The sequence below is a fragment of the Fusarium fujikuroi genome, chromosome FFUJ_chr09, assembly GCF_900079805.1.
Source record: "Fusarium fujikuroi IMI 58289 draft genome, chromosome FFUJ_chr09".
Lineage (NCBI taxonomy): Eukaryota > Fungi > Ascomycota > Sordariomycetes > Hypocreales > Nectriaceae > Fusarium > Fusarium fujikuroi.
Window position 1 is genome coordinate 2,593,353 of NC_036630.1, and position 17,192 is coordinate 2,610,544.

Consider the following 17,192-nt stretch of genomic DNA (forward strand, 5'->3'; position numbering starts at 1 on the left):
GACTAACTTCTTTACCCATCGCAGAAGCGGAAGAGGGGTTGCTTAAAGCACGTCGATATATCAGGAAGGTGTTAACGGGAGAGGTGATATGTGTCGATGGATGCACATGAGTGGCACAGGATGGGGCTATCGCATATTCGGGTCAGCGGAAGGAAAGTCCAGCGGCCCGAGCCGTCAGGAATCGGTATCCATCATGGAAAGCAGCCGACATGTATTTCAAAAACCTTGAGTGATGTGAGTTTAAAACGGAGAGAAGAAGAATGAAGGCCCTACAATCCGGTCAGCTGCACGAAGGGACCTCTCATGATAATCTGGAAGGCCGAAATGCCTTGTAGAGCTTTTTCGAGACCAATGCTGATAAGCCGCAGCGTTGCGTCTCCAATTACTTCCCACAGTGTGTCCACCACATACAGCGGGTACTGCACCATTTGGGTATCTGCAGATCGTATGATACTCAGCAAGACTTTGATTGGTCACAAGTCGAGCCAATCTGTTCATGTTTGTGATATGTATGCATGGGAAACCGCGGAAACATGTCTCCTACATCCATCCAGTCATATTCAGGAGCATAGCAGGCTCGTACTCTCACAAGTTGCCATTATTACTGCATGGGATCGCCCGTTACGATAAGTGGCTGACAGCCCTAACCAATGTGCGTGTTTGTTGCCGAGGATGCTACTCTCTTACCTCCGCATCTGTTTTGGTTTGCTCTTATGACCTCCGGTACTTGATGCACCAAGCCTCAGAATTGAGTAAGACAGTGACCCTCTACTTAATGTATGACTCACCGTATTAGGTATGCTAAGGAAGATCAACCCGTGGCTAATACCTTCCCAAGCCTCATGCAGAGATATGACAAGGACAAGGCCTCAGAGCGGTTTGGCACACGTGAGGTTTGGCATAATTTGTCCTGAAGCAACGTGACATGGATTGCTTTTGACTGAGAAGAATGGATGTATATCTACAGGTCTTGCCGTCCTCCCACGGTTAAGTTACTTGCTTAAATTAAATGCTTTACTTTGATCACGTTTGTCAGAATAAACAGACTTCGCCATGCTATCCGCAGTCCTGATTCTTGTGGGTGTTGCCCTCACCATCCTTTACATTCGAAACAAACCTCGCAAGAACCTCCCTCCTGGTCCCAAGCCCCTCCCCATTCTTGGTAACATCCGAGACATGCCAGATGGGATAACCCCAGAATACCAACACTGGATTAAGTTCAAAGACCTTTACGGCCCAATCAGCCATGTCTCGATCCTTGGCCAATCGCTCATCATACTCCACGACCGTGACGCTGCAAATGCTATCCTAGAGAAGACGTCTACCAAGACATCTTCACGCCCACAGTTTGTCTTTGGCAACGAGATGTGCGGGTACAATCAGATTCTCAGCTTCAAGCCATACGGTAAACTGTTGAAACAACATCGCAAGTTGGTCCATCAGCAGCTTGGTACTAAAACAGCAGCATCACGATTTCGGGACGTTCAAGATGTGGAATCACGCCGGCTTCTGCTCAGGATCTTGAACAGCCCTGAGAAGCTATCGGCACATATCAAGACGTGAGCCCCCGTATTGTTCTATTCAAAGCATATTGCTGACTCCCCTGTTCTAGCGAAGCAAGCGCCATAATTCTGAAGATGACATACGGCTACAACCTCGAGGCGGAAAAGCAGGATCCACTAGCGCTCCTGATAGATCAAATGATGCATAATTTCTCACTCGCGTTCGTCCCTATGAGCTGGCCGGTTGATGTCCTACCTATACTTCGGTATCTCCCAGAAACACTTCCAGGAATGTCTTTCAAGCGCATAGCACGGGATTGGAACTCCAATATGCGCATGGTAGTCGACGTGCCGTACGACTTCGTCAAAAAGCAAATCGTAAAGCAGTCTTATCGACCATCTTATGTCTCTTCGCTTGTCAAGCAGCATGGTGGCGATGTAGATGAAGAGACCGAGGCTGCCATCAAGCAAACCGCCGCTGTCATGTACGCGGGGGGCGCGGATACGACTGTTTCGTCCATTCGTGGTTTTGTACTGGCTATGTTGCTGTTCCCAGATGTCCAGAGGAAGGCACAGCAAGAGATCGATTCTGTTGTAGGGACCGAAAGACTTCCCCAATTTGAAGATCGAGATAATCTTCCTTACGTCGATGCTTTGATCAAGGAAACACTCAGATGGATACCGGTAACCCCAATGGGAGTTGTTCACACAGCGGATGAGGATATCCACTACAAAGACTTTGTTATTCCCAAAGGAGCATCATTCCTGCCAGCGACGTGGTGGTTCCTTCATGATCCAGCGATCTATTCAGACCCATCTGCTTTTGATCCGGACAGGTACCTGGAACCGCGAAACGAACCTCACCCCAATTTCGCATCATTTGGGTTCGGTCGTAGAGTCTGTCCCGGGCGGTTCCTCGCTGATGAGAGCCTGTTCATCAGTATTTCACGTCTTCTGGCTGCCTTTGAGATAAAGAAGGCTGTTGATGGCCGGGGCAATGAGATTGAACCTCAGATAAGTCTCACGCCTGGCATGATTGCTCACATTCGTGACTTCCCATATGACATCAAGCCGAGGAGCGAGAAGTACGCGGATATGATTAGACAGGTTGAGGTTGATCATCCATGGGAGCCAGCTGATGCTACGTTTCTGAGCCAGGACCTGTCTCTCGAGTCGGAAAAGGTTTAAGAGAACTTGGCCAAAAATGGATTAAATAGCATAGCAAGTATAAGAAGGTCCTCGATAATCAGGAAAGAGTGAGGGCTATAGAAATAAAATAATAGCTTTTAGTTCTTGTAATAACTTGATAGTTACAACTGCTACGGCGGGGTAAACTCCGGCAAATGAACACGTATGAGAATACAATTGGCTGACAAAATGACGCGCAATAAACGTCGGCCAGACTGGATTAGGCTACAGATTCACAACGCTACAATAAGAACCCGAAATGCTAAGAAATATTACTAGTCGCGGCCGCTCTAAGCCGGAGCAGCCGCCAGCGAGTAATGAGCCGAAGCTCCTCGGTCTCACTGCTTGGCACGATGCTGGGCCAGATGCTGATATTGAGTGCGTTGCGGTCCCAGCTTCATTTTCATCGCAGGCCGACTAACCTTTGAGCCCGTCAGCATAGTCTTCGTTCATGGTCTTATGGGTGATCGGCACAAAACTTGGCGAGGGACGAGCTCTAATGGAGTTAAGCTTGAACCCTGGCCTAAGCTATTGCTATCCAAAGACATTCCAAGATCCCGAATACTGTCGTTTGGCTATGACGCAAGGGTTATCAACAAAGATAATTCATCGGGAAGAATACCCGCCGAGTCTGCCTCGGAGCACGCCCGTGAGTTGGTATACACTCTAAGGGATTTTCGTTCCGAGACACGGACAATGGGAAGAAAAATTATGTTCATATGCCATAGCTTAGGTGGCATTGTTTGTAAAGATGTCTGTTGACTGTCTAAAACCATTCTTACGAGGCACGACATTGACTGAGCATCGACTTTAGGCAATGTGCTTCTCACACCGACGACCAACCCAAAATTACCACGATATTTGGAAATCGACGGTCGGAATAGTTTTCATGGGAACCCCACACCGTGGAAGTAAGCAATCTAGATCTGCTATAGCCGCTGCGTCCTTGCTTGGCATGTTTATGGACACAAATATCAACCTCCTCGAAATCTTGAACGAGAGCTCCGAGCTGCGTGACCGTTTGGACGAAGAGTTTCAGGCCTTGCAGGAATTCAGGCGAATCCCTACCAGCTGTTTCTGGGAAGCACTGCCGAGTAAGCGAGGAGGTATCATTGTGCCCAAAGAATCTGCGACACTTGACGGGGACAGGGGACGAGCTATACATGCGGATCACAGCAGCATGGTAAAATTTACTAGCGCAACAGATGAAGGCTACAAAGCTGTGAGGAGCACGATCAAAGACATGTTAAGTATAGCAGAGAAGCAACCTGCGCCCCTGACACAGGGGCTTCCGCAACGCAAGGCAGGCCATGCAGATAAGTCGAGTGTTTGGTTCCTTTCGCCCTCCAAAAACCCGAATTTCTCAGGAAGAAAGTCAGAGCTTGAAAAATTAAACAACTGCTTGGGTGTAAGTGTGACTGGCCCTACAGAGACGAGCCACATACGAGCAGCCATTTGGGGAGCTGGAGGCATTGGGTAAATAATATGATCCAGGTTAAGCAGGATTAACTGACATACAGACAACAGAAAAACACAGCTAGCAGCGCAGTGGGTAGCTGAAATGAATGAGAAACATGCACAATCGGTATTTTGGGTACATGGGGGCAGCATTGAACGATTTGTCGAGTCATACGCCAAGATCGCCCGTTGTTGCAAGATTCCGGGGTGTGACGTCGATAACCCACAGCTTCCTCAATCTACCATGCTTCAAAATCTCAAGAAATGGTTTGAAGATCAAGCGCAGAAGCATTCTTGGGTAATGGTGGTTGACAATGTTGACGACGTTAAGGTATTTGGTGAAACCAAGGATCAAGATACAGTACCAGTAATGCTGCGAGACTATCTTCCGAGCTGTGACCATGGATCTATACTCTTTACCACTCGGAGCAGAGAGATAGCGGATATTCTAGCAGACCCAGGCAAAATTGTCATGGTCGATGAGATGACAACCGACGACTGCATCGAGTTGATGCGAAAAAAGCTCGCTTCCGCTGAATACGATGATGCGAACCTGGCAGAATTAGCAGCGGAACTCGAATATCTACCATTGGCCTTGATACAAGCTACGGCCTATTTGTCCAAGAGAAAGGAGCAGATTCCGAGCTACTTGCAGCGTTTGAGACATGGTCGAAGCCTGATTGTAAACCGACACCATGAAGCTGAAGCCACGGTCCTCAAAGATGAAGACGGGAGGTACAGCGCCGTGGCAAGAACGTTGATAATAACCTTCGACGCGATCCAGTCGGAGAATACTCTAGCCATGGAGCTTCTCAAACTTATGAGCTTCTACGAGAGGCAGGAAATACCTCGGTCACTCTTCATCTGCTACGCACACAACTATGAGCTTTTTAACACTGGAATATTTGTCCGTGGCCCTGAATGGGACGACTGGCAGCCAACAGGAAGCATACTCCCGCCTACAGACGATCAAATTAACGAAGCCTTGTCGCTTCTTGAGCAGTACTGTGCCTTAACTAAAGGTCGTGACGAAGGAGCCATGACATTGCATCGTCTAGTTCATATTGTACTTCGAAGCCAGGTAAAGAGAAACCACGACACGGCGAGAGAAATGGCAGCCAAAGCCATGGCTATTATGTGCAATACGTTCCCCGTACCCAACGCCGACAATTGGACCGAGATGCAGCAACTCATGCCACATGCCAAAGCAGTGCTAAACGAACAGGATATGGAACTGAACGGTGGACTGGCAATCAACAGCAAATTCAGGCTTCTCAGCCACATCACCGAGTTTGTCTCACAGTTTCTCCAAGACGAAAATCAACCCATAGATCCATTATCGCCAGTTTGGGAGGGTGTATTGAACAAGATGGACGAGGTTATAGGAGTCTATCACAGTCGGAGCCTGCAGGCCAAGCTGGACCATGTTCGGTTCTTTCAACCGGATAATCGCGATAGAGTCAAATCACTCGCCACAGAAATACAGGAAAAGATTGGAGATGACGAGCATTGGTTGTCAACCAAGACAAATCTTGCATCTATTCTGTACCGCTCCGGGTACATGGCAGAGGCTGGCTCCTTTCTAGACTCATTCATCGACCAGGTATTCAAAAGCAAAGGGTCGGCAAACCCCATAACGAATGCAGCTGTGTGGTACCGCGCGCGTGCATTCGCAATGCTAGGTCAACTCGACGAGGCACTGGCCCTGATAAGAGAGCGAATGCGAGTCCAAGGACAAGAGACGGCAGATTATTCAGTCGCTCGTCTCGTGCTTTTCGCTGGGCTTTTAAATGCTGCGTCTGGAAACGATGACGAGGCCTTGGGTCTATGGACACTGTACATGCGTCAGGTTGAGCGTTTTTGGGCACAAGATCATTTGATGGTTGTGGACCACAAAGAACAGCTTCGCAGGGCTAAGGAATCTTTCTATTCGGGCCGCCCTATTTATGAGAGCAATTACGAGGCCCTGCGCCACAGAGAATCAGCTGACAAGCGAAAAGGCTCTAGCAAGGATACACGCCCTGATAATACTAGTACATCGACCCGGATAACAAGTATTCTCAGCCAGTATAGCAAGGGACAGGCACAACATGATACGCTTATCAGCCATGACTGGCGATGTGCGTGGTCCTGGACCTATTTTCCAGCTCTTAAACAAGACTGGGCATTGTGCAAGCGAGAGCTAGAGGCAGATGGCTTTGATATCGGGCCGCCATTGGAGAATACGGAATGACTGGACTAGAGTGATATCAAAATACTTATCTGTTAATGCAAGCCATAGGTCTCGGTATGCGCTCTCTTTTTGAATTGGATTTACTTTATATGCCTTAAGTTTTCCCGGTGCAGGACAAGGGCTACTTTATCAACAAGCCGGGCTATATTTCTAAGGCGGGAATTATCTCTATGGTAAGAAACGGTTTGATAAGAGAACTTTACTTAAAAAAGAAATAAAAAGTAACATAACTAAAAGAAACGTCTAGTATAATAGACAAAGAGTAAGGACTAGTAAGCAGTTTGACAATAACCTCTACCTTTTCTAGAGACTCTATAAATAGCAGGATGGTAAACAATATAACTGGTGGTAGATCATAAATATTTTCTTGGAACTTTTACTATGTACAGGTATTTAGAAGAGCATCTGAATCTTAGTCAAGACGAGGCAGCTCGCCCTTGGCCTGTGCCTCTTCAACAGCCTTGTTGTAAATTTCAACCTTCTCCTCATACTCTTTGACGAGATCCTCATCTCTCTTTCCGGGGGTAGCATCACCACCACCAAAAGCACGAACAGCAGCGTAGTAAACATCAGCCAGAGCACGGCATGCGCCAGCAGCGCTTGATGAGGTGCATTGGTAGTACAAACTATTCATAATTAGCGCCTTCTCTTAATCAATCGTCAACTGCACAGGGGACTTACTCGGTCTTGAAGTTGCTATCAATTCGGGCCTTGGCACTGACAGTGAAACGGCTCTGGATGCGGTAGTTGTTGTAGCCAAAGTCATGACGGTTGCAAGCAGGCACAAAAGGAAAACCGAAAGGGTTATCGGGGGAAGAGGTGCAGCCATCAGAAGACCAGTCGAGAGTGGGAGGATCACGGGCGTTGCGACGAGCGGTGAATGTAGGGAGAGTGACGCTGAAGAGGAGTTGATCCGTCACTGTGTTGGCGCTCTGACGCTTTGAGACAGACACATCTTCGCCCGTAGGAAGGGCGAAGACGGCTGGGATGAGAGTGAGGAGAGAGGCGCTGAACTTCATTTTGATGGCTGCACTGATGAAACGGAAAGTCAAAATTGATCAAGAATATCTGAAGTATTTATACATATTCATGACCTCGTGCCCAGCTAGTCTCTTCTCCGAACGAGAGATTCTCCGAAGTCAACGTTGAAAGCAGTAGTATACCTCCGATCGCCGCATGCGGAGACTAGGAGCTACCTGCCTAAAGCAGTAATGATCTCTGCTCCGAAGGTCACGCTCCAAAGATGGATTTAATCATTCGCTGTGCCCGCCAAGACTGGTAGTGCCTATTATATGCCGACCTGCTTGTTTAAGCTTCAAGGACTTGGGATCTGCATAGATCGTGGTGGCATCGACAATGTGTATTGGTGCGGGGTTGCACGATGCTAAAACCGCTCGGTTTCTAAATCAGGAACAACCTCCGGCACGACGAATGACATTCTTGAATTGAAGACTGAAAACCAAGGAATTGTTTAAACTATATGGATGAGCTTCCTCTTCGAATCATTTAAGCTAAGGATGAGTGCATTTGACATGTGAAGTGCCTGGGGCTACTGCTCGTCGTTTTCCGCGTATATAAAATTCGCGGCTGGATATTGTTAACCTCGGTGAGCGAGATGGGAATTAGATCGTCCTTACCGATGGGAATAAGACCATTCTCATGCGCCCATTGACGAACGCCATGGCCTGCATCATCCGAACCCCAGTGCTTCCTCTCCTCTGGTTTGCTCAGGTGCAGCTTCTTGGTCGTGCCATTGGCTGCGATAAAGGTGAAGAAGACATAGCGGTGCTTTCCGGTCTTGGGCGGTGGAGCAGGAGGTTTGTATTTGATGATGTCTTTGAGGTGGTGTTTGGACTTAGAATTTGATGAGTATTTTAGGTGAGAGCTCGCTGCAATCCAGTGGCAGAATTCGGACCATTTGGGGTCATCGCGGGACGGCGCGTCGGGATCGGTGAGGACGATGACGTACGACATGTCCTTGGAGAGTTGAGTGCCAGTAAGCGCGTCGGACTCAACTTTGTCGAGATGGATTGCCGGCGCTTTTTTAAGATGATCGGGTTTGAGGGTATTGCCTAGGTCGGCAGAGTCGTGCTTCCATTTCACACGAAGGCTGAGAGCGGGCGGGAAGTCATCAATGACAGTGGGAATGATCTGAGCCTCGAGCAGTCTATGCGGGTTAGCTGATGAATTCGATTACAGTCGGAATGGCAGTACTTGTCGCGGATGTGATCCAGATCTGTGCTATCCCCGCCGAGCACCTTCTGCCCATCAGCTGCGACAGCGCCGACATAGGCGGCGATCAAGAGAGGGAGTCGCAACGGCATTGCGACGAGCATTTCGATGATTCAATTGCCAATTGATGAGATGAAATGATTTTGTATGAGAGAGAATCAATTGAGTTGAAGAAGAAACGGTTTGACGTTGTTGGCCCTTCCCCGCAATCGACATCGAGTTTATCAGGCGATACGTCATGATGTAACGGCTACCTACCTCTGACGTGAGTGGAAAGTTTGATGGGCTATCTCGAACAGCTTCAACGCTTCAGCAAGCTATTGATCGAAATATGTTAATTTTTTTGACCAGCTCTAGGATTAACTACGGCCGACAGATTTACTCAATCACAACAAGGCAGATATTTAAAATTGCGCAAGTAAGCAAAACCATTCTCTAAGCTAAGAAAAGACATAGCATGACTCTGCGTAGCACGTCTCTATTCTCTCATGGTTTCCATATTGTAAAATGGATAATTTTGGATAATTACATCTAACAGTGCTTTCAACATGCAATATTAAAGCATATATACACAAAAGGAGATAATGTTAGTAACAAAAATGGACGTAAAACATGCTTTAGTTTCAGATCCGTGACCCAAATTATCTCAACATCATTCAACGAACCACAATAGCAAGAATACTAAAGAATCTACTCTAAATGCATCTCGACCACAAGATCCCATGGCACTTGATTGCTCCCCATTTCTCCCTTACGCCAGCTGAACAAGAAGGCAACTATAGCCTAGCTACGCGAGGATTGCCTGAGCAGCAAGCGGTTATCGGCCACTTTAACCGCGTCTTCTTGGCAACTATCAGAGAATTCTCTGATACAGAGACCACGAAGATTGAGTCAGCACCAGTCAATGGAAAGCTTTTTTCCGACGATGTGTTATACTTCGCTGAGCGCCACTTTGGCCTCGGGCCTCATGAGGATAACTCGGCACTGCACAACCCGCTTGAGCCGTTGCACCAGGACCTCGAATATTGGAAACGCCGAGCGAAGGATCCAGATAGCGACCATGAGCCATGCTACACCACTGCTGATGCCAACCTGGCCGATGCAGCGAAGATGTTGGTCATTGTAGCTGCTACCGCCGATGACAAACCCATTCGCCGTGAGGCGTTAACTGCGCTTGTCCGTCTTGCCAACGAGGTTCCTCTGTCAAATCTACGGGGTCTTCACTGGGGCCACGCCTTCGGGCTCGATCTCGTCGCGAGCGTGGCGTTGCAGATGTACATCTATCTGAACCTCATTGAGGTTGTTGAGTCTCGGGCAGCAGAACGGGTGCCGTCGCTATCTGTTGACAATTTTCTGTCCTTTTTGAACAACCACGCCCTTGAGAACTATGACTTCCCAGCACAGAATATTCCTCACCGGGCTTTTTGGTTTTCTCTTGGGGTTACTGAGTCGTGGGTTGGCGGTCGGCGTAAGGGTACTCTTGAAGGAGATATGGCGGTTGTTGATCCACTAGCAGATGGATCGGATGAAGTTCAGAAAACAGCTAGAGAAGGTTTAAAGAAGTATTTGAAGGACTGTTTTGCGATTTTGTATGTGTATGATGTGGTTTTGAGAAATGCGGTTGGGATGGAGAGGGCGGATGAACATTGGCAGTGTGAGCTTAATTGGGTTTTCGAATGGATATAAGTGCTTAAGGATTCATAAATTTTAATGACTACATGGCAAGGGCTTCGCGACGTCATCTATCTAATATCTATCTTGAAGTAAGTAGTAACAATGTAACATGTGCTGGTTAAGGTAAGTCATGGTGAGCGTGGTGAAGTAGCTTGATAGCAGAATGTTTATTAACCAAGTGATTGAGAGTAGAGTTAAGAATGAGTGATCTATCGATGGTAATGAAGATGAGTAAATTAATTGTTCAGAACTTTTTAATGTTGGATGGATATGTCTAGTTGACATATCATTGCCTTTGACGACTATCAACGTGCGCCTCTTATCACTTTGTTTTCAAGATTATGTCACTCATCTCAAATGAGACTGGCAATTCATATCACGTTTGCACATATGTCATGTTCATTTGAAGGTAACGCATAGTGACGTGTCACACCGCTTGGTCCACAGCCTAGTATAGGGCCAAACTCAAAGTCGTTCTCGCCTACAATACCTTCCCATTGCAGGATGGTACTGGCAGTTTGTTCGAAAATTGTCCAATCGCAGGTCCTACTAATTCTAGACTGCCGTGTGAGACAGATTTAGTTATCAATTCAATGTTGGCTAAATTTGGGAAGGGCCTGATGCAATTGCCGTACAACCCTATATCACTTGCAGCCGCCCGAGGTTCCCGGAGGTTCTTTAAATATCGTTCTTTTCAACATTCGAGGTTCATATCTAATAAAGTCACCTAACTCAACCGCCAATGGCCGACTTAGTATCGCAATTTGGGCTGGAGTCCAGACTTGGGAAACTGGAGAGATCATGTGAGACTGGCTGCCCTCTATGTCAAACGCTCTTCTTACTTTCAGTTTACCAAGATGCAGGCTTGACGAGTGCCGATCCATTACCTTGGAAGCTTTTTCGATACATGGGAAAATATTCATTGGCCTCTTGGCCAAGGCTCGGGTACTCTGAAACCCACGAATGGTTCATACGAGCTTATGAGGTGATCTAACTATCTCAACCGATTACGATGGTAAAAAGTATTTCCCACTAATCTATGTTGTCATGAGTCACAAGACTGACACTTCTCTAGGGCTTTCACCGTTAACAGTGGATCATGACCTAAAAGCTCTCCTTCATAAGCGTATCAATCCTTGGATTAAAGCTTGTAAACGCTCAGGGAAGCACGTAATGTGCCCGAGTCTCCTGCCATACGAACAGAATTCCTACAAGCTACCAATCCGGCTCATGGATGTTGGTACTGGGCTTGGATCTAAAGTTCGACTTGTCAATACAAGCGATCTGATCGCAAGTCTTTTGTCAAAGCGTCATGGTGTTGATTATTTTGCGGGAATATGCCAGTCGCACTGTCTTTCACATTTTCTTTGGCAGTCAGAAAGCCCACAGAGCTTGCCAGAGATCAGTGACAACTTTTCAACCTGGTCTTGGCTATCGTCAGCGGGTGAAGTGATATTCGGCCCGGACACCTCGGAGCCATGGCAGTCTTAGGTCTAGCAACTTGAGCCGTTTCCATGGGCACAGGATGAAACAATTCTGTCCTTTATCGTGAAGAAGGAACTTTCTTTCACAGCACCGCTGATGAGCCTTGATATGTTGAACCTGGGATATATTTTCCGGAGCATCGATTTGGAGAACAAATCCTCGTCGCGCCATCACTCTCAAGTGGCATCTGAGAGTCCTGTTTGACGAGGATTTACTTGCATTCTCCTTCTTGACTGCTTGGAATCTTTTCCTTCCTTAAAAAGCCGCGCATTCTTGCTGTTACTGCGCCATCGACTGGATTTGACCACAGACTATGGGGGACTGGTTGTGCAGATGGTTATGGGGATCAAGCCCCAGGGAGACTTTCAATATTGCAAGAAAGCATATCAGAGGATCGGTTTCTTCATCGTACAATTGGAATGGGTAAAATTTCCCGAGACAATCAGACTTGACACGTTGGGTGACGGAGGTAATCTTGGTACAGTGATCGAACAGGGGTTCTGGAAATAGCTCTAGAGAGGTCTAGGTACTCTTACATGGTTGGTATGCTCCCGCTGTAACTTGGCTCAGCAATTGATCTAGATAGACTTCTACTTCGATACTCATAGATCAAGCCGATATACTCTAAGAGGCGACTAGAGTATAGAGTAGTATGGAAAAGGATAGTAGTACTAAATAAGGTATACCAAGGTTTCTATAATAATACATATAGTATGAGCATTAGAGGAATTAAAATCTTTATAAGATTGTCAACTTTATACCGCAAAATCAGGATATTTTATTAGATCAGCCTGGACATTTATATAACCTGCATTGATATAGAGAGCTGTTAGCTTTGGCAAAGGAATTAACTTTAATTTAGGTAATGCAATACTGGTAATACTAAATGTAGCTAATTATTCATTACCTACATTTAAACAAGGAATACCAAGGTTATGAGATAAGAGTTAAAAACAGTAAATTAAATAGGCTTAACATACTACAAATCGACTAATACTAGGTATACACACTGTAAGTAGGCTATGGCTTGGTGTAAACTGATTCTGTAGAAAGTTCTGAGTAGGCCCAGAACATTCCCAACAAGTATTGTTCGAGAGAATACAGACAGGCTCGCCATCTGTTCCTCCTTGAGCCTGGACAAAGATTGTCAAAATTGCCAGCCTCGCTAGCCAACAGCCCTGAGCTCTAATGATGCAATCGCCAGAAGGAGGATCGAGAACATCATCCCAAGTTTCTAGAGATGAAACACCTACAAATCTGTGGCCAGGATGATTGCTGCGACAGGAAATTTCCGGCATGTGAGAAACAAGAGGGCTGGCGAGACATTTCAATACATCAACGTCACCGATCCAACGCCCCGCGTCGTACACGGAGACGACAGATTCTAGTAAGAAAACCTGACTATCCTGCTCCTGCACATCTCCAGACTGAACGAGTGGAACATAATATTCGGTGAAGGAGAGGTGCATAGACGTTTTAGGGAAGTAATTCTCGGACTTTCCATCAAAATCCGAAGAGGACATCACCCGCCAAGATGTCTCCTCTAGTTCCATGATCATCGGTGTTTTGGGTGGAATGAGAAGCGTGAGGCCAGATCGCCCAATATTACCGGTAAATCTTTTGAGTTCATGGGCTTTAGGCGAATCCCAAGGATTGTCAGGAGAATTCCAAGGATCGCAAGCGAGCTGATGCAGACTGTTAGTAAAGCGCAGCATTAGTGTTTTGGTAGTTATCATGCCTTCATGGAGAAGTAGATGCTTTCTTCAAAAGCAAGAGCGAAAGTTCGCTCTAAAATTTCTGGCTCCAAGTCAAATCCACCTTCTAAATATGCTACACATGATAATGAATTAGTGAGGCTCAGAGCTAGTTGCTGATAGCGAGAGTTGATGTTGCGGAGGGGATCTAAGCCTCCCCTTATATCTAGCAAAGACTTCGCCCACTTGGCTTGATATAAAGGTGACTCTAAAGAACGAGTAGATATAGCCGCGTCCGGAAGCGTTTGGTAAACCTTATGAGCTATGGTGAGTGCTCTCAAGGTCAAATTTGAAGGTGCCAGGTCAACATAAAAGATATCAAGCAGCTTTCCTGGTTCGCAGAAATCGGAGTCCAAACACCATTTGATGTCTTCTATACTTAAAGATCTTATGGCAGGGCGAAGTATGCGACGGCGTTCAATTGCTGTCTCCTGCATGTAAATGGCGGCACTATGTTCTGTACCACAAACAAAATGGAAGTCCTGGGCGACTACCTCTCCGGTCGGCCTCGTCGCTGTCATAGCGATTACCTTGCCCTCCGAACTCAGGCGGAAGGTGTCAAAGTCCGTCATCTCGGTAACCACTTCTCCTGGATATTGATGCTTACGCATAAAGCATCTGGGAACCCATTGGCCATGTGTTGATGAAACACCGTCTGGGTTGCGGCGGGCTTGTGCACTGGCAAACGCACAATACCGACCCTTTACAGCTGGATTCACTACTGCCAAGTCCTCATCAAAGTAACGGATAATGAATGCATCGGGATCATAATCACTTGAGAGAGCTAGCCGGCGAAGCAGGGCAACTCTTTGCATTGGGCCTTTGAGTTTACTCAGAAGATCTCCAACATCGCCAAAGCCAAGGAAAGGCCTCAATCCCGTGGATGGAATGAACTTAGATGCACGTCTGTTGCCCAGAGCAAAGAGTTTATGGATGATATCATCTGGGAAAGGCTGCGCGTCTAGGTGGGCGGCTCCTAATTTGGAGAGAATATTGATAGGGGAAGAAGGATCTCGCGACTCTTCGGCCACCGCTATAGGTGTGTCAGCAGATACCTGTCGTTCTATCGTCCTTTTCATCGCAACAAAGATTCGAGACGGGTATTGCGTCAAAGGCCCCGTGAGATTCCAGTGTCCCAGAAGCGAACCGTACACCGCTTGTGTGAACTGGTCAAAGGATAACTTGCGAGACTCAGTGTCAAACCTAGCCTTCCTGGAGACGGGGCGACCGTAAAAGTTCAGATGTGCCAGCGATAAGGACCAGAAAACACCATGGGTGTCACCTTCGCGTGGACGAGCGAGCCCCAGGGTCAGGAACCCACCAGGCTGGACAAGCGGATCTGAGAACTGGAGAGGCGTCGCATCTGATCCTCCGACAGTTATATCAGAATTGACTTTGTCAAGAAGAATCATCAGCTTGTCCTGCCGCTCCTGATTGAAACGGTCCGCTGTTCGAAGCCAAGAGCGAACACTTGCGTCCCACTCAGCTAGGCTAGCGCGAGATATGTCTGACTGAGCTGCGGCAGCAACAGTGGCGAATCTAAGAGGCTCATCATCGTTCCATAGGCCTTCGATCTGTTTCCTCCTTTCCTTGATAAGCTCAACCCATATTGATATCGTTTCCGGAGCTGACCAGAGACGAGCCAGCATACAGGCAAGAAGCTGCACATGCAATGCCGTTGAGGACGATGTTGCTGCAGCCCAGATAGAGGTGCCATCTGCGCCAGCATGGGGTGCAAATATGCTCTCCTCAATCTCAGGTGGGTTTTCCTTCTGGACAGCCTGAGCGATCTCAGAGACCCGAGTGCCATATGATTTGACAAGAGCAGGTGTAGGTCCAAGTATACCCTCGAAAAGCACACCTAGCCTGCGAGCAGTTATATGCGCTGTCCCGCCTTCTGCATTTTCCTTTCGAGTTTGGGATAGAGCGCTGCCTAGAGGTTCGAATTCTTTCGGTACTTCACATCTAACTAGTGTAAAGTCAAAATTGATGTTCGCTGCTGCAAGCGTCAATTCGTTTGTTGCAGAAGCCAGCGCGGCTTGAAGTCTTCCAAAAGATGGCATAGGTGCACTTTTAAAGTGGGGAAGCAGTCAAAACGAGGTCTGATATCGGGGACAATCAAAGTGAGATTGACTGACAACACCAGCGCATGGGTGCCTAAGTATATATGCCTAAGAGAAAATCAGGCTGAGCAAGTCTCAGTATAGATGCCTGAGGCGTTATTGTATGCAGGCGTTGTCACATTTGTATAACGAGCCTATCAGAGCCCCTCTTGATGATGTATGTTTCAGCCACCCAATCCAGAATGACTCTAGAGTCAGCAAGGCAGATTACGCTTGACTGAAGTTATGCATTACCAACATTGCAATCTACCTCAGGTTATTGTGGCTGTGAAACGTTATACCTGTAAATTACAATTCCTGCTCACATCCGCCAACCTTAGAACAAGCAATCGCTTCATAGTATACCAAGTAGTTAGCTAAAGTGAGTGTAATGTGCTTAGCTTAAGTACTCATCCGTGCCCCAACCCTTGCTGGCACCTTGGATCTTAATTGGAGGGATGTAAGCGAGTCACCGCGAGGCTCAAGTCTCGGCTAGATACTTCATAAGAATTAAAAAGGAGTGGCAGCGCGAGGTAAATATGACAAAAGGCTGTCTTGATGATGGAGAAATAACTAGATATAATCAAGCCGTTGCAAGTGCGACGGTCTACACACCGATCTGATCAATGGTCAGCATTTACCATTTTACCGGGAGCCCTGAAGCCAACCAGCATCGCAGAGTACAACGGAATAGATAATCACCGATCTTCAATTTGTCCAATGGTATGAGGGAACAGGGTTGGTCTTGCTCTGGTCCTCTGGGAAGACTACATCACCTAATGCTTCGCGTGGCACGTGCCAGCCCTAGATAGTCGAGTCAGGACAAACGCCTCTACAGTATATTAAGTGGATAATTGCTAGATTTCCTTGAGCAAATGACAACGCCGCTAAGCGCTAATATCGGCAGCTTACCAGTCATCTTATCTCATTCTTCCCGAAGGGGCAGGATGCTGACCAGTCCAAGAATAAGCTGATCCTAGACGTCACTCCGAGAGCCTCATCTGCCAAGAGATATAAGCAGATCTCAATGGCACGCTATGTAACTCAATACCAGGTGATGAATGGCATCAACTCGGCCTTTTCCAAGGGTTTCATGCAAGGCTCACGTGCAAGGACCTCAATTGACAGCCAATTTTAAACGGCAGTCGCTTCGGGATTGGTATTAGACTTCAATCTAGACATTCTTATCTGAGAACATTGATCTTGCGGTGAAGAATTGTAGCATTCGCGATCAATCTTTAGGGAAAAGCGACACATATCAAATTAAAATTGTGCAGTCGTATCTGCAGGTATGGCCCGATACCGGTGATACACCCTGTCCACCAAAACTCAATTTCATTTGCCGAAACCCTCCCTTTAACCATCACTACACCTTCAAAACATCCTCATCCCCGACCATCAGCCTCACGACCTCACTACCCCAGATTTCCTCCTCCTCATGACCAAATCGTACGGAACCGCCAATGGATGGAAGATCTCCCGGAGCCGATTCCGCTAGAATAGGCACCGTAGTCGGAACCGCTCAACAAAGTGCGGGGCTTTGAGCGGGGGAGGGGCATTAGTT

The 17,192-nt window shown here is 47.1% G+C and overlaps 6 protein-coding genes; 3 read left to right on the forward strand and 3 right to left on the reverse strand.

Annotated features, from left to right (window-relative positions):
* Positions 1-1,053: 1,053 nt before the first annotated feature.
* On the forward strand, positions 1,054-2,690 carry FFUJ_09327 (related to O-methylsterigmatocystin oxidoreductase; the record flags this gene model as incomplete). XM_023568783.1 has 2 exons in its annotated part: positions 1,054-1,559; positions 1,613-2,690. The coding sequence occupies 2 exons, from the start codon at positions 1,054-1,056 to the stop codon at positions 2,688-2,690; spliced, it is 1,584 nt and encodes a 527-aa protein (XP_023435926.1).
* Positions 2,691-3,579: 889 nt separating this feature from the next.
* On the forward strand, positions 3,580-6,381 carry FFUJ_09326 (uncharacterized protein; the record flags this gene model as incomplete). XM_023568784.1 has 2 exons in its annotated part: positions 3,580-4,166; positions 4,218-6,381. 2 exons carry the CDS (start codon positions 3,580-3,582, stop codon positions 6,379-6,381), a joined length of 2,751 nt encoding a protein of 916 aa, XP_023435927.1.
* A 412-nt stretch (positions 6,382-6,793) lies between these two features.
* On the reverse strand, positions 6,794-7,400 carry FFUJ_09325 (uncharacterized protein; the record flags this gene model as incomplete). XM_023568786.1 has 2 exons in its annotated part: positions 6,794-7,007; positions 7,063-7,400. The coding sequence occupies 2 exons, from the start codon at positions 7,398-7,400 to the stop codon at positions 6,794-6,796; spliced, it is 552 nt and encodes a 183-aa protein (XP_023435928.1).
* Positions 7,401-7,887: 487 nt separating this feature from the next.
* FFUJ_09324 (related to putative lipid binding protein TFS1) lies at positions 7,888-8,717 on the reverse strand (the record flags this gene model as incomplete). XM_023568787.1 has 2 exons in its annotated part: positions 7,888-8,548; positions 8,596-8,717. The coding sequence occupies 2 exons, from the start codon at positions 8,715-8,717 to the stop codon at positions 7,888-7,890; spliced, it is 783 nt and encodes a 260-aa protein (XP_023435929.1).
* A 595-nt stretch (positions 8,718-9,312) lies between these two features.
* FFUJ_09323 (uncharacterized protein) lies at positions 9,313-10,299 on the forward strand (the record flags this gene model as incomplete). The annotated part of the gene is made up of 1 exon (XM_023568788.1): positions 9,313-10,299. One exon carries the CDS (start codon positions 9,313-9,315, stop codon positions 10,297-10,299), a length of 987 nt encoding a protein of 328 aa, XP_023435930.1.
* A 3,205-nt stretch (positions 10,300-13,504) lies between these two features.
* On the reverse strand, positions 13,505-15,589 carry FFUJ_09322 (uncharacterized protein; the record flags this gene model as incomplete). Its single annotated transcript, XM_023568789.1, has 1 exon — positions 13,505-15,589. One exon carries the CDS (start codon positions 15,587-15,589, stop codon positions 13,505-13,507), a length of 2,085 nt encoding a protein of 694 aa, XP_023435931.1.
* Between the last annotated feature and the right edge of the window lie 1,603 nt (positions 15,590-17,192).